The 14,907-nt window shown below is 43.4% G+C and overlaps 1 protein-coding gene across 2 annotated transcripts in view; it reads right to left on the bottom strand.

Annotated features, from left to right (window-relative positions):
- Positions 1-523: 523 nt before the first annotated feature.
- The window catches only part of hsf2 (heat shock transcription factor 2), a 25,071-nt gene continuing 10,687 nt past the window's right edge, over positions 524-14,907 (bottom strand). For both annotated transcript variants that reach the window (XM_029425538.1, XM_029425537.1), the window contains exons 10-12: positions 12,033-12,135; positions 3,306-3,369; positions 524-2,459 (exon numbers count right to left, since the gene is read on the bottom strand). In XM_029425538.1, coding sequence (XP_029281398.1) covers positions 2,134-2,459; positions 3,306-3,369; positions 12,033-12,135 — 493 coding nt within the window. In that variant the 3' untranslated portion in view covers positions 524-2,133. The remainder of the gene's footprint in view (positions 2,460-3,305; positions 3,370-12,032; positions 12,136-14,907) is intronic.

The following is a 14,907-nucleotide window of genomic DNA, read 5'->3' as shown; positions in this document are numbered from 1 at the left end:
GCAGTACCTGGGGTCGTAGACCCACTGTTGACCTGTGATTTAATGGATATATGCATCTTTCCTGAGTGGGTTTTAAGATAACTTGAAAGTTTGACAGTAGGAGAAAGTTCAATAGAAGCACAACTGTGCTTGAAGAGCTGAACATTTTAACAAATGAATTGATTCTTTCGCAAATGCAGAAAGAGCAGCATAATAAAGGCAGCTACAGCCGATCAATCAGAAATGTGAACTGAACTGAAATTTCTCGACCAGTTGGAAGTCAAACCGCTGACTCAAACTAATTAAACTAACTAATGTTCTACCTCTGCTTTTTTTCCCACTATGTACACAGATGTACTGTAAAGTAAAAAATTAATGAGTCATGGCAGTTTGAATAGTCGTAACGCATTTGGCCTGAGAATACAAGATGCCAAGTAAACTAACATTCACGAAGGGAAGATCATTGCACAGCTTTGTGTTGCACTGCAGCAGTTGTACCAAGATAGAGCGATCACACATGGTGACAGATTATAGAAGCAAGGACTGTACTGTAGCATTTGCTTTATTGTGACAGCAACATTGACTGACAGCTGGTGGGATGAGGGCGGCTCACAGGGAAATGGCCATGCACAGTCAACTATACACAGTATCTGAAGTGGACACTTATTACCTACTATATCAGAGGAGACAGGAGAGGACTTTCCCTTCAGCACAACATGAACATACTGAGACACTATTTACAGCGGAGATCAGCTCACATTTAACAGACTGCTTTCTCTCACCTCTGGTGTCCACTGATGGAACAGGGAGCTTGGACCTTGGGGATGTTTTTCTATAAAAAAAATGAATTCATGTTTTAAGCTGCTTTTTCATTCTTGACAACAGGTGTCGTTCATTTTCAACGTGTTAATAAAGGTGAGAATAACGGGTACTTCCCTACATAGAAAACCCAAGTTGACCCAAATATTGTATTAGTGGTTAGTTAGTCTCGGTTGGATGGCAGCTTCACCTGGAGGACACGAACTGGAGCAAGTCTCCAGTTACACAGACAGACAACAACCTGTCTTATGTTTGTCTTCAGGAACGTATGTTGTTAAGAGAAGTGGTGCAGCTGTCAATCTACTTTATAAAGTGTGTCTCAGGAGTGATGAGCAAACTGTGAAATGTCTTTTGATAATGTTAATGTCCAGTCTGCAGTTCAGTCACCTAATGTCCCAGCTCTCCAGAACGACTCTGAAATCTTTCCCTGAAGGGTCCAAATCTGTGTGGACACAAATGTAGCAAAAGACAAAAACAATCTGAATAAATACATTTGGTTCAGTGTGTTGGTGAGGATGCCTCCTTGCTGACGGTGTAGGAGCAGATGGTGAAGATACTGAAGAGGAGACGAAGCTGTGTCTTGTGTTTACAGGAGCCACACTTTGTAGATATCATGGCATCTTGACATTTGAGAGTATTGCATTGAAGAAAACATTAGTCAATAGGTTTCACTTTCAGACACATTGAGCTCTCATATGTCTCTGCTCAGCTCTGTTTTAAAGGCTGCATGTATTCTCTGAATAAGGCCTACAATACTTTACATTTCAAAAAGACAAAGCTAGTTTTTATGGGTTCTGTCATTTTGCAGTTGTTATTTTTATTTCCATTTGGGATTAGAAGGTTTAGTGTTTTGGAACTATACTTCCCATCATGCATCGGGTGATGTAAACAGGTATACAAACAAGTATAATGTTATCTATAAGTCCAGAAGTTCCCATAACAACAATCAGTTGGATTACTGTTCATATAGATGATTATGATGTGAAGATGGATGTGTATCCTTCATGGACACACATACTCTATGTACAGTATTAAATGATCCTAGTATTCCTTATTGCAACATTATACTTCCTGTTAACTGTACATACAGGATGTGTCCATAGAGGCTATGATGTGAGCCCTATTTGGACTCTGGTTCAAAGGGTTAATAACGGCCAGAGGATGTTAACTATTATTAGAATATTTGATGAAAATGTGGCTTATTTCTGTAACTCAAATGTTATCTTCAATGCAAACGTCTGTAATGCTTCTCACAGAAGCCCCTCTTGCAGAGGTGAGGGAACATTAACACATAATGAGAGTGCTATGAGGAGTCTGGTGAACCAACATCCCTGCTCACACTCCGTCCTGCAGGGCGTCGGCCTCCGCTGCAGCAGGACTCAGTTCACACAGGTAGAAGAGCGACTCGGCGCTTGCCTCCGCCTCGGTCAGAGGCTCCAGGTGGATCAGAGAGCTGCGGGCCGGCTGCTTCGACTCCAGGCTGGGGTCCAGCAACTCCAAGGGCGGCTCCGCCTCCACACAAGCACCGGGGCTGGAGGAGGGCTGAGGGGTATTAATGGAGGAGCTGCTGCCACCGGGGCTCACGTCCTGCTCTGCATGAGGAATGCAGCCATCCAGGAAGGCCAGCAGGGGGCAAGACGTGTACTGGATCAGCTGCTTATCTGAACACAAGACACCGGAGGAGTCCAGTAAAAAAAAATGAGCCTGGAATGTTTCCAGTCCAACATTGTCCTAAATGTATTCACTTTCTTTGATTGTGAACAATATTAATAACAGCTAAACTCCAGAGACTCCACACTGAACTCTGTACTGAGGTTAAACTCTGCTGCACACAGGTAACAGCATGAAGGAAAAACATGATGATACAGATGCTCACTGTCACAACATCTCAAATGAACACTTTAAACAGTCTCCACCGCCATGAACTGACATGAACTGAGGGATTGAGTTTTGTAGGAATGCTCCAGTAGAGTTCAACACATAGGGATAATCTATGAAAGTGGACAGCATGCAGCAAACAGACAGCATCTTCAGCCTGGGATGGCAATTTTAACTTATATCAACAGTAGGAGTCAAAACCTCCCAGTATAGTCACACTCTGCTCTGCAGCCACACATACTGGGATGCCTCACTGGGACTTTTTATACTCTCATTCAGTTTCAAGTAATAAAAAAAAAATATATTGTTAATATGAATCAGGTATGGTGACAGAAAAGTGAGACTCGCAGCAGCGAGTATGTGTTTGTCAGAGGACACCATGGAATAGTAACTTTGTTTCAAAAACGCTTCTGCTCTATTTCTTACTTTGTTTTGAAAAGAAACTCACTCATACATTGCATGGCTGCAACAAACTACTATTTTCATTATCCATTAAATCGGTTTTCCAATTAACCAATAGTATACAGTAATCTATCGATCTATATATATATATATATATATATATATAAAATAAAAAAAATAAAAATATATATATAAAATGTAAATGGAGAGTTGAGAGTGTGACCTACCTGTGTTGACGTCCTCTGTCCTGCCTCTGCTGAGCTGTGCCGTGTTGTCTTTGGACAAACTCTCCTGAAAACACATGGAGAAGAACTGAGGAATTATATCTATATAGACACACACACACACACACACACACACACACACACACACACACACACACCTCAATAAATTATAATATCGTGGAAAAGTCAGTTTATTTCACTAATTCAATTCAAAAAGTGAAACTCATATATTATATGGATTCATTACACACAAAGTGAAATATTTCAAGCCTTTATTTGTTTTAATCTTGATGATTACGGCTTACAGCTAATGAAAACCCAAAAATCAGTATCTCAGAAAATTAGAATATTCTGAGAAAGTTCAATATTGTTGACTCACGGTGTCACATTCTAATCAGCTAATGAACGCAGCCCTCCATCACAGCTTTCTATTAATGGGGTTTCATTTATTTTGTAACAATAAGGGTTTGCACCTCATTCTCGAAACAGAAGCCTCGGGGGGGGGGGGGGAGGGGGATGGATATATCTCAAGTTTGTTAAACAAATAAGTTATTGGGCTTGTTACACATCAACGAACAATAGTCAGAAAATGTTATCAACTTTAATTGACTGAATTTATTGAAAAATGTAGCTTATTAACATGAATAATAATAATATTAGCATGAAGTTTCTCACACATGAAGTCCTCTTTTCAAATGAAAGTAGATTTTGCATTTCATTTGGAAATCAAGGTGGCACAGAATCCAAGTTGCTTGAAGTCCAGTGTGAAGTTTCCACAGTCAGTAATGATTTGGGGAGCCATGTCATCGGCTGGTGTTGATCCACTGTGAACGCAGCCGTCTACCAGGAAGTTTTAGAGCACTTCATGCTTCCTTCTTCTGAGAAGCTTTTTGGAGATGCTGATTTCATTTTCCAGCAGGACTTGGCACCTGCCCACACTGCCAAAAGTACTAATGCCTGGTTTAATGACCATGGAATCAATGTGCTTGATTGGCCTGCAAACTCGCCTGATCTGAACCCTATAGAGAATCTCTGGGGTAATGTCAAGAGGAAGATGAGACACGAGACCCAACAATGCAGACGAGCTGAAGGCCGCTATCGAAGCAACCTGGGCTTCTATAACCCCTCAGCATGCCACGCCGCATTGATGCAGTAATTCATGCAAAAGGAGGCCCAACCAAGTACTGAGTGCAGACACATGAACATACCACAGCCGACATTTCTGTATTAAAAATCCTATCTTATGAAATATTCTAATTTTCTGAGATACTGATTTTTGGGTTTTCATTAGCTGCCGTAATCATCAAGATTAAAACAAATAAAGGCTTGAAATATTTCACTTTGTATGTAATGAATCCATATAATATGAGTTTCACTTTTTGAATTGAATTAGTGAAATAAACTGACTTTTCCCCGATATTCTAATTTATTGAGATGTACCTGTATAGTGAGGTCCATAAATATTTGGACATTGACACTGTGACGGCCCCTGCTTAACCTGTCTTGTGTCAGTCACTGTGTTGATTCTAAAGTGTCAGTGGAGCTGATGGCAGTATTCCGTCAGATCTGGAGCACCTGTTCGCAGCGCACCTCAGGACCATAAAAGGCCAGCATCTGTGATGCTGCCCTCTCTCTCCCTGCCTGAGCCAGGAAACCGCGGGTTTTTGGCGTTGTCTTTTGTTTGCATACTTTGCTGTTCAAATTATGTCCTTTGGTTACAAATACATCGCTTATATATTTTGGTATTTCGTGTCCTTATCGTTTGTCTGTCCTGCCCTAGAGCCGGGGTTGTGACAAATTGGGGGCTCGTTCCGTGTTTTTACGTGGTTAACTGAGTATGTGACCCGGTTGATTTTTTTGTTGTTGTTTTGCTGTTGCCGGTAGCGGTAAACATTTGTTGTTCGGTAGCGTTTAGGAAGAGGACACTCTTGTATTGGTTGAACAGGATAATTTGGATGATCTGTTGGGATTGTCGATATGATTTTGTTTGACGTGTAACTGCTGTAGGTTATTCTTAATTGGACTGTGGAGAGTTGTGGTCTTAGAGCCAGCTATTGTTTATGCTCGTAGCAGATTAACAGGTGTATGTTTCCCAGTGCGTAGTTTTGATAAAGTGGTGCAGATTTTTCCCTGGTAGGCTGTAGCGGCATTCCCTTTGGGTTTGTCGGGGGGACTGTTGTAGTGTTGTGGCGAACGTGGTTGAAGCTTTGCTTGGGAGCATGTCCGTGGTTTCGGAAGGGTTGCTAGCTTGCTAGTTGCCACCCTGATCCAGCGGTCGTTAGTGTGTAAATACCCACCGCAAGTAGCTGCATGAAGACTAGGAGGGAGTTTACTTAGTGGGACTAATTTGAGATAGTGGGAAATATCCAAAGAGTGCTGCAGGAAGGAGTACTAAGACTCTGACATGAGTTAGCATTTTTGCACTTCCTCGTCACAAAATCAATGTTTATTTTTTAAATGGGCTTTTGGTAAAATGCTAGATAGATCTATCTATATATCTATAGATATATCTATACATACAGTATATCTCAAAAGTGAGTACACCCTTTAGATTTTTGCAAATATTCTGTTATATCCTTTCAGGGGATAACGTTATCCTACTGAAACTTTGATATAACTTAAAGTAGTCAGTGTGCTGCTTGAATAACAGTATAGATTTATTGTCCTTTGAAAATTACTCAGTACACAGCTGTTAATGTCTAAACAGCTGGCAACAAAAGTGAGTACACCCCATAGTGAACATGTCTAAATTGTGCCCAAAGTGTCAATATTTTGTGTGACCACCATTGTTATCTAGCACTGCTTTAACCCTCCTGGGCATGGAATTCACCAGAGCTGCACAGGTTGCTTCTGGAATCTTCTTCCACTCCTCCACGACGACATCACGGAGCGCACGGATGTTGGACACCTTGCACTCCTCCACCTTCCTCTTGAGGATGCCCCACATGTGCTCAATTGGGTTTAGGTCTGGAGACATACTTGGCCAGTCCATCACCTTAACCTTCAGCTTCTTCAGCAAGGCCGTTGTCATCTTGGAGGTGTGTTTAGGGTCATTATCATGTTGGAAAACTGCCCTACGGCCCAGTTTCCGAAGAGAGGGGATCATGCTCTGCTGCAGGATGTCACAGTATATATTGGAATTCATGTGTCCCTCAATGAAATGCAGCTCCCCAGTGCCGGCAGCACTCATGCAGCCCCAGACCATGATGCTGCCACCACCATGCTTGACTGTAGGCAAAACACATTTGTCTTGGTACTCCTCACCAGGGTGCCGCCACACACGCCGGACACCATCTGACCCAAACAGGTTTATTTTGGTCTCATCAGACCACAGGACATGGTTCCAGTAACTCATGTTCTTGGATTCATTGTCTTCAGCAAACTGTTTGCGGGCTTTCTTATGCATCGGTTTCAGAAGGGGCTTCTGTCTGGGGCGACCGCCATACAAACCGATTTGATGCAGTGTGCGGCGTATGGTCTGGGCACTGACAGGCTGACATCCCACTTCTGCAACCTCTGCAGCAATGCTGGAAGCACTCGCACGTCTATTTTTGGAAACCAACCTCTGGATATGACGCTGAGCACGTGGACTCAACTTCTTTGGTCGACCCTGGCGAGGCCTGTTCCGAGTGGAACCTGTCCTGGAAAACCGCTGTATGATCTTAGCCACTGTGCTGCAACTCATTTTCATGGTGTTGGCAATCTTCTTATAGCCAAGGCCATCTTTGTGAAGCGCAATAATCCTTTTTTTCAGCCGCTCAGAGAGTTCCTTGCCATGTTGTCCAGCATTCAGAGAGAATTGTGCCCAAAACACCAAATTTAACAGCCCTGCTTATCATTTACACCTGAATCCTTGTAACACTAACGAGTCACATGACACCAGGGCGGGAAAACAACATCATTGGGCACAATTAGGACATGTTCACTATGGGGTGTACTCACTTTTGTTGCCAGCTGTTTAGACATTAACAGCTGTGTACTGAGTAATTTTCAAAGGACAATAAATCTATACTGTTATTCAAGCAGCACACTGACTACTTTAAGTTATATCAAAGTTTCAGTAGGATAATGTTATCCCCTGAAAGGATATAACAGAATATTTGCAAAAATCTAAAGGGTGTGTACTCACTTTTGAGATATACTGTATCTATATATCCTCATTCATTAACTTATTTTACAGTGGGAGTGTTTCCTCATGACTTTACTGTAGCTTTCATTGTCTGTGATACTGATGATCACAGACAATGATCTCGAAAGCAAAAACCAAGCACTTGAAACTCCCTCCTATCACCACTTTACAGGGTTCCCAGATTGAATCTGTGTCTCAGTTCAAATATCTTGACATTATCATTGACAATTCTTTCTTTTAAACCTCACATTTTAGAACTTTTGATAAAATTAAGAATAAAATTAGGTTTTTATTTTAGAAACAAGTCCTGTTTTTCTTTCGAGGCCAGAAAGAGATTAGTCTCTGCAACGTTTCTGTCTGTGCTGGACTCTGGAGATGTTGTTTATATGAATGCATCGTCTCAGTGCCTCAGCTCTCTGGATACACTCTCTGGTCTACCATGGTGCACTGAGATTTATAACAAACCTTAAAAAAAACCTGACGCACCACTGCACCTTATATGCTCGTGTTGGATGGTCTTCGCTGACCACCCGTAGACTGAAACACTGGCACATCCTTATTTTTAAAGCTATTCTTGGTGTTCTTCCTCCTTACTTAAGGATCTACATTAGTCGGAAATGTAGTGGACCATATCGGCTTCGCTACGAGGACTTGTTTCTTTTAACTGTCCCAAAAGTCCGTACAGAACTTGGGAAAAAGACTTTTAGTTACGCTGCTCCGGCTGCTTGGAACCAGCTGCAAAATGAGCTGAAACTCAGAGAGCTGGTCTCTCTGAACAGACTTAAAGTGACTCTTAAAGACATTGAAGCAGACCGCTGTGTCTGTAAATGTTTTAATTAATGTTGTGATTGTGTTGTGATTGTGACTGTAACTATGCTGCTGACATGAAGAATATGTCAGTCTAAATGAATCCACTCCACCTGGTCATATTAATACTCACATTCCTCGAGGCACTGGCCGAGGAGGTGGAGTTGCGGCCATATTTGACTCAAACCTCTTGATCAATCCTAAGCCTAAACTAAACTATAACTCTTTTGAAAGCCTTGTTCTTACGCTCTCAAACCCAACATGGAAAACAATAAAGCCAGTTTTATTTGTTACTGTGTACCGCCCTCCTGGTCCGTACTCTGAATTTCTATCTGAATTCTCAGAATTTTTATCAAGTTTAGTCCTTAAAACAGATAAAGTAATTATTGTAGGTGACTTTAATATTCATGTGGATGTTGATAGTGACAGCCTTAATAATGCATTTATCTCAATATTAGATTCAATTGGGTTCAGTCAGAATGTACATGAACCAACTCACTGTTTAAACCACACTCTGGACCTTGTTCTGGGATATGGTGTTGAAATTTAATTTAATAACTTTTGAAGTCCTGTTAGTGGACTACAAGCCAGTAGGCAAAATATCCTATGCTCGATGTTTATCTGAAAGTGCTGTGACTAAATTTAAGGAAGTGATTCCATCAGCACTTAATTCAATACCAGGATTCAATATCAATATAATGGAGGACTCCAATGCTAACTTTAGTCCCTCCCAAATTAATCATCTTGTTGATAGCGCTGCAGCCTCACTGCGAATAACACTCGACTCTGTCGCTCCTCTAAAGAAGATCATAAAACAGAAAAAGAAAGCTCCATGGCTTAATTTACAAATCCGCAAACTAAAACAAAAGTCGAGAAATCTTGAAAGTAAATGGCGTTCCACTAAATTGTAAGAATCTCGTTTAGTCTGGTTAGATCATCTTAAAACGTATAAGAAGGCTCTCCGTAATGCCAGAGCAGCTTATTACTCTTCCTTAATAGAAGAAAATAAGAACAACCCCAGGTTTCTTTTCAGCACTGTAGCCAGGCTGACAGAGAGCCACAGCTCTACTGAGCCTTCTATTCCTATATCTCTCAATAGTGACGACTTCATGAGCTTCTTTAACGATAAAATTATAATTATTAGAGACAAAATTAATCTCCTCCTGACCTCAATTGGTAATGACTTAACTTCAACTGCCGGAATTTTAAAAACATCTGTAACTCCTGAAATATATCTAGACCTTTTTACTCCAATCAACCTTAACCAACTAACTTCAACAATCTCATCATCTAAGCCATCAACCTGTCTTTTAGACCCGATTCCAACTAAACTGTTTAAAGAAGTTTTACCCTTAATTAACACCTTGTTATTAAATATGATCAACCTGTCTCTATTATCTGGCTACGTACCAAAATCCTTTAAAGTAGCTGTAATAAAACCACTTCTTAAAAAGCCTAGTCTTGATCCAGAGGTTTTAGCCAACTATAGGCCGATATCTAAACTACCCTTTCTCGCTAAAATCCTTGAGAAAGCAGTTGCAAAACAATTATGTGATTTTTTTACATAATAATAGTTTATTTGAGGTTTTTCAATCTGGATTTAGAGTTCATCATAGCACAGAGACGGCACTGGTGAAAGTTACCAATGACCTTCTATTGGCATCAGACAAAGGACTTGTCTCTGTTCTTGTCTTGTTAGACCTCAGTGCTGCTTTCGACACTGTTGATCATGACATTCTACTACAGAGACTGGAACATTGTGTTGGCATAAAAGGAACCGCACTAAGCTGGTTCAAGTCCTATTTATCTGAGCGATCTCAATTTGTACTTGTTAACGATAAATCCTCCATGACAGCCAAAGTCAGTCTTGGAGTTCCGCAGGGTTCTGTACTTGGACCGATTCTATTCACCTTATATATGCTTCCTTTGGGCAATATTATAAGGAACCACTCTATAAACTTTCATTGTTATGCGGATGATACCCAATTATCTCTATCAATTAAACCAGATGAAACCAATCAATTGGCTAAACTTCAAGCATGCCTTAAGGACATAAAAACTTGGATGTCTAGCAACTTTTTGATGTTAAACACAGACAAAACTGAAGTTATTATACTTGGCCCTAAACGCCTCCGAAACGCATTTTCTAATGACATAGAAGCTCTGGATGGCATTAACTTGGCCTCCAGCACCACTGTAAGGAATCTTGGCATCATCTTTGATCAGGATCTGTCGTTTAACTCCCACATAAAACAAATCTCAAGGACTGCCTTCTTTCATCTACGTAACATTGCAAAAATAAGACACATCCCGTCTCAAAATGATGCAGAAAAACTAGTCCATGCATTTGTTACTTCAAGGCTGGATTACTGCAACTCATTTTTATCAGGTTGTCCCAAAAAGTCACTTAAGACTCTTCAGTTGATCCAAAATGTAGCGTCACGTGTATTGACAAGAACAAGGAAACGGGATCATATTACTCCTGTATTAGCTGCTCTGCACTGGCTCCCGGTAAAATACAGAATAGAATTCAAAATCCTGACTTACAAAGCAATTAATGGTCAGGCTCCAGCATATCTTAAAGATCTCATAGTACCAGACTGCAGGGTTATTTGTAGTTCCTAGAATCTCTAAGAGTACAATGGGAGCCAGAGCCTTCAGCTATCAAGCTCCTCTCCAGTGGAACCAGCTTCCAGTTTGTGTTCGGGAGGCAGACACACTCTCCACATTTAAGAGTAGGCTAAAGACTTTCCTTTTTGATAAAGCTTATAGTTAGGGCTGGCTCAGGTTTGCCCTGGATCAGCCCCTTGTTATGCTGCTATAGGCTTAGACTGCCAGGGGACACCTCCCTGCTCTCTTCCTTCTCTTCCTCTCTCCTCCCCTCCCTCTCTTCTTCTCCCTCTCTCCTCCCCTCCCTCTCTTCTTCTCCCTCCCTCCCTCCCTCCTCCCCTCCCTCTCTTCTTCTCCCTCTCTCCTCCCCTCCCTCTCTTCTTCTCCCTCTCTCCTCCCTTCCCTCTCTTCTTCTCCCTCTCTCCTCCCCTCCCTCTATCTGTATGCATTTATGTAAATGTATGTTACTAACTCCTCCTCCGGGGTATTATCCCCGGAGTTTCTGTGTCTCATATGGCAGGTTGCCACTGATAAAGTTTACGTCAGGATCATGAATCGTGGCTGTGCCTGCTGCCCTGGTCCTGGCTGGACACCGGGAAGCCTTTTTGACATTTTCCTGGATTCATCCAAACTTTCTCTTTTTGAACACATCATTTTCTGTCAAATGTTGTATTTGTACTATGTTGTTTATCATACAACATCTATTGCACGTCTGTCCGTCCTGGGAGAGGGATCCCTCCTCAGTTGCTCTCCCTGAGGTTTTTTCCATTTTTACCCCGTTAATTATGGGGTTTCTTTTAGGAAGTTTTTCCTTGTGCGATGCGAGGGTCTAAGGACAGTCTGTAAAGCACACTGAGACAAATGTATAATTTGTGATATTGGGCTATACAAATACATTTGATTTGATTTGGCTACCTATCTTGGCCAGGACTCTCTTGAAAAATAGATTTTTTAATTTCAATGAGACATATCCTGGTAAAATAAAGGTTATAAATAAAATAAACTGACGAATATTAATATTTGTGTACTACATTACCAAGCTAGCTTCATAGCAGTGGACATATGTGAACTCTATGATATTGTCCACAGCTTCCCCACAGTGCTGAAAGGAAAGCGTTCAGACATGTTGTGTTATTGATCAGGTAAAGGTTCTTTGCTTTTGTGTGGATGTGATGTTATTTTACCTCGAGGGCATCAAAGTCCATGCCAAACTGTTTTCCATAAAGCATGGCTTGGAAGTCCTCCAGACTGCAGTCAATACTGTCCAGATAGTCCATCAGCTCCATCCTGCAGACACATAAGAGGACATTCTATATTATACACTGGTTGCTAGTGTCTTCTGCTCCACAATAACTAATGGTGCAAGGCAGTATGACCACTATGGCTGTGGGCTGGAGGGACCCTCATATCATACTGAACTATTTCAAACAAGTTCATCATCTGCCTTAAATATATCCATCCATCCATCGTCTACCGCTTATCCGGGATCGGGTCGCGGGGGCAGCAGCTCCAGTAAGGAACCCCAATCTTCCCTTCTCCGGGCCACATCCTCCAGCTCCGACTGGGGGATCCTGAGGTGTGCCGAGGCCAGTGAGGAGATATAATCTCTCCACCGAGTCCTGGGTCTTCCCCGGGGTCTCCTCCCAGCTGGACGTGCCTGGAACACCTCCCTAGGGAGGCGCCCAGGTGGCATCCTAGGGTGCTCTGGTACCACGTACACTTATGAGCATCCTTATGTTCGAACATGGTGTTTGTTATGGCCATTCCATGACTAGCACAGAAGTCCAACAACAAACGACCGTTCGGGTTTAGATCAGGGAGGCCCTTCCTCCCAATCACGCCTCTCCAGGTGTCTCCATCGTTTCCCACGTGTGCGTTGAAGTCTCCCAGCAAGACTACGGAGTCCCCTACTGGAGCCCCCTGCAGGGCTCCATTCAGGGTCTCCAAGAAGGCCGAATACTCAGAACTGCGGTTTGGGGCATAGGCACAAACAACAGTCAGAGTTTTCCCCCCCATAACCCGAAGGCGTAGGGAGGCGACCCTCTCGTCCACCGGGATAAACTCCAACGTAGCGGCGCTCAGCCGGGGGCTAGTGAGTATCCCCACCCCGGCCCGACGCCTCACACCTTGGGCAACTCCGGAGAGGAATAGAGTCCAACCCCTATCCAGGAGTACGGTTCCAGAACCAAGACTGTGCGTGGAGGTAAGCCCCACCAGATCCAACTGGTAGCGATCCACCTCCCGCACTAGTTCCGGCTCCTTCCCCCACAGAGAGGTGACGTTCCATGTCCCCAGAGCCAGCCTCTGCTGCCCGGGTCTGGTCCGTCGAGGTCCCTGACCATCACTGCCACCCATGTGACAGCGCACCCGACCCCAGCGGTTTTTCCCATGAGTGGTGGGCCCACAGGATGGATGGATGGGAGGCACCACGTAGCTTCTTCGGGCTGTGCCCGACCGGGCTCCGTGGCAAACCCGGCCACCAGGCGCTCGCTGTCGGGCCCTCCCTCTGGGCCTGGCTCCAGACGGGGGCCCCGGGCAGGGTCTCTCCTTTCCTTTCCCTTTCTTTCATGAAGTCGTTTTTGAACCATTCTTAGTCTGGCCCCTCACCTGAGACCAATTTGCCTTGGGAGACCCTACCAGGAGCACTAGGCTCCAGACAACACAGCTCTCAAGTTCATAGGGACACACAAACCTCTCCACCACGATAAGGTGATGGTTCCCAGAGAGGTAAATATATGCCTTAAATATAGCATGTATAATATGCTATATAACTAAAGCATGTTACTTTACATCAGGGATGGGCAACTTTGAGGATAGGGAGGGCCACAAAAAGTGTGTCCTCACTGTCAGAGGGCCACTTTGTGCACCCGCCTCCTCGCGGATCTCCGACAGATTGATTTCTGGAAATTGACTCGCGTGCCGCACAAAGTGAGAGCGAGGGCTGCATGTTGCCCATCCCTGCTTTACATGTTAGCAGACCAATAGTATGTTAAATTAACTACTAAATGTAGTTAATGTAACCTTTTATTGTGTGAGCAAACAGCCACAAACACTTTATAGAGTGTAAAGATAAAACATTGGACATAATTAAACACAAAAGATACATGCAAGTTAAAACCATTAAGAAGTAGGAGTACAATTTTAAATAATTAAGATCAGCAACCAATTAGTAAGAATGAATAAGACAAGTAAGTTAATTAATGAAAAAAAAAAGTAAGAATAATAATTAAGACCTGTACACAGGCATCTGAAAAGTGCAGATAAAATAATGTTTTCAGTTTAGTTTTAAAAGGTTCAATGTGTAATTTCGAGCTTCCTGCTCCAAATAAATAGTGGGCAGCATCGCAGCATCCATCCATCCATCATCTGGGGTTGGGTCGGGTCGCGGGGGGCAGAAGCTCAAGTAAGGAACCCCAAATTTCCCTGCTCCGGGCCACATCTGCCAGCTCTTCCCTGGGGTCTCCTCCCAGCTGGACGAGCCTGGAACACCTCCCTAGGGAGGCGCCCAGGTGGCATCCTTACTAGATGCCCGAACCACCTCAACTGGCTCCTTTCAATGCAAAGGAGCAGCGGCTCTACACGGAGTCTCTCACGGATGGCTGAACTTCTCACCCTATCTCTAAGGGAGACGCCAGCCACCCGTCTAAGAAAACCCATTTCGGCCGCTTGTACCCGTAATCTTGTTCTTTCGGTCATGACCCAGCCTTCAATGACCATAGGTGAGGGTAGGAATGACGATCGACCGGTAGATCAGATTTTCGTCACAAAGGTGTGGTAAAGCGACTGGAGTACCGCCCCTGCTGCTCCGATTCTCCGGCTAATCTCTCGCTCCATCGTCCCCTCACTCGCGAACAAGACCCGAGGTACTTGAACTCCTTCACTTGGGGTAAGGGCTCATTCCCTACCAGGAGTAGGCACTCCACCGGTTTCCTGCTGAGAGCCATGGCCTCAAACTTTGAGGTGCTGATCCTCATCCCGACCGCTTCACACTCGGCTGCGAACCGATCCAGTGACTGTTGAAGGTCACAGAGCGATGATGCCATAAGGCAGGGGTCGGGA

This window comes from Cottoperca gobio, chromosome 24 (assembly GCF_900634415.1).
Source record: "Cottoperca gobio chromosome 24, fCotGob3.1, whole genome shotgun sequence".
NCBI lineage: Eukaryota > Metazoa > Chordata > Actinopteri > Perciformes > Bovichtidae > Cottoperca > Cottoperca gobio.
Note: the sequence above shows the minus strand (reverse complement) of the source record. Positions and strands in the feature narration are given on the sequence as shown.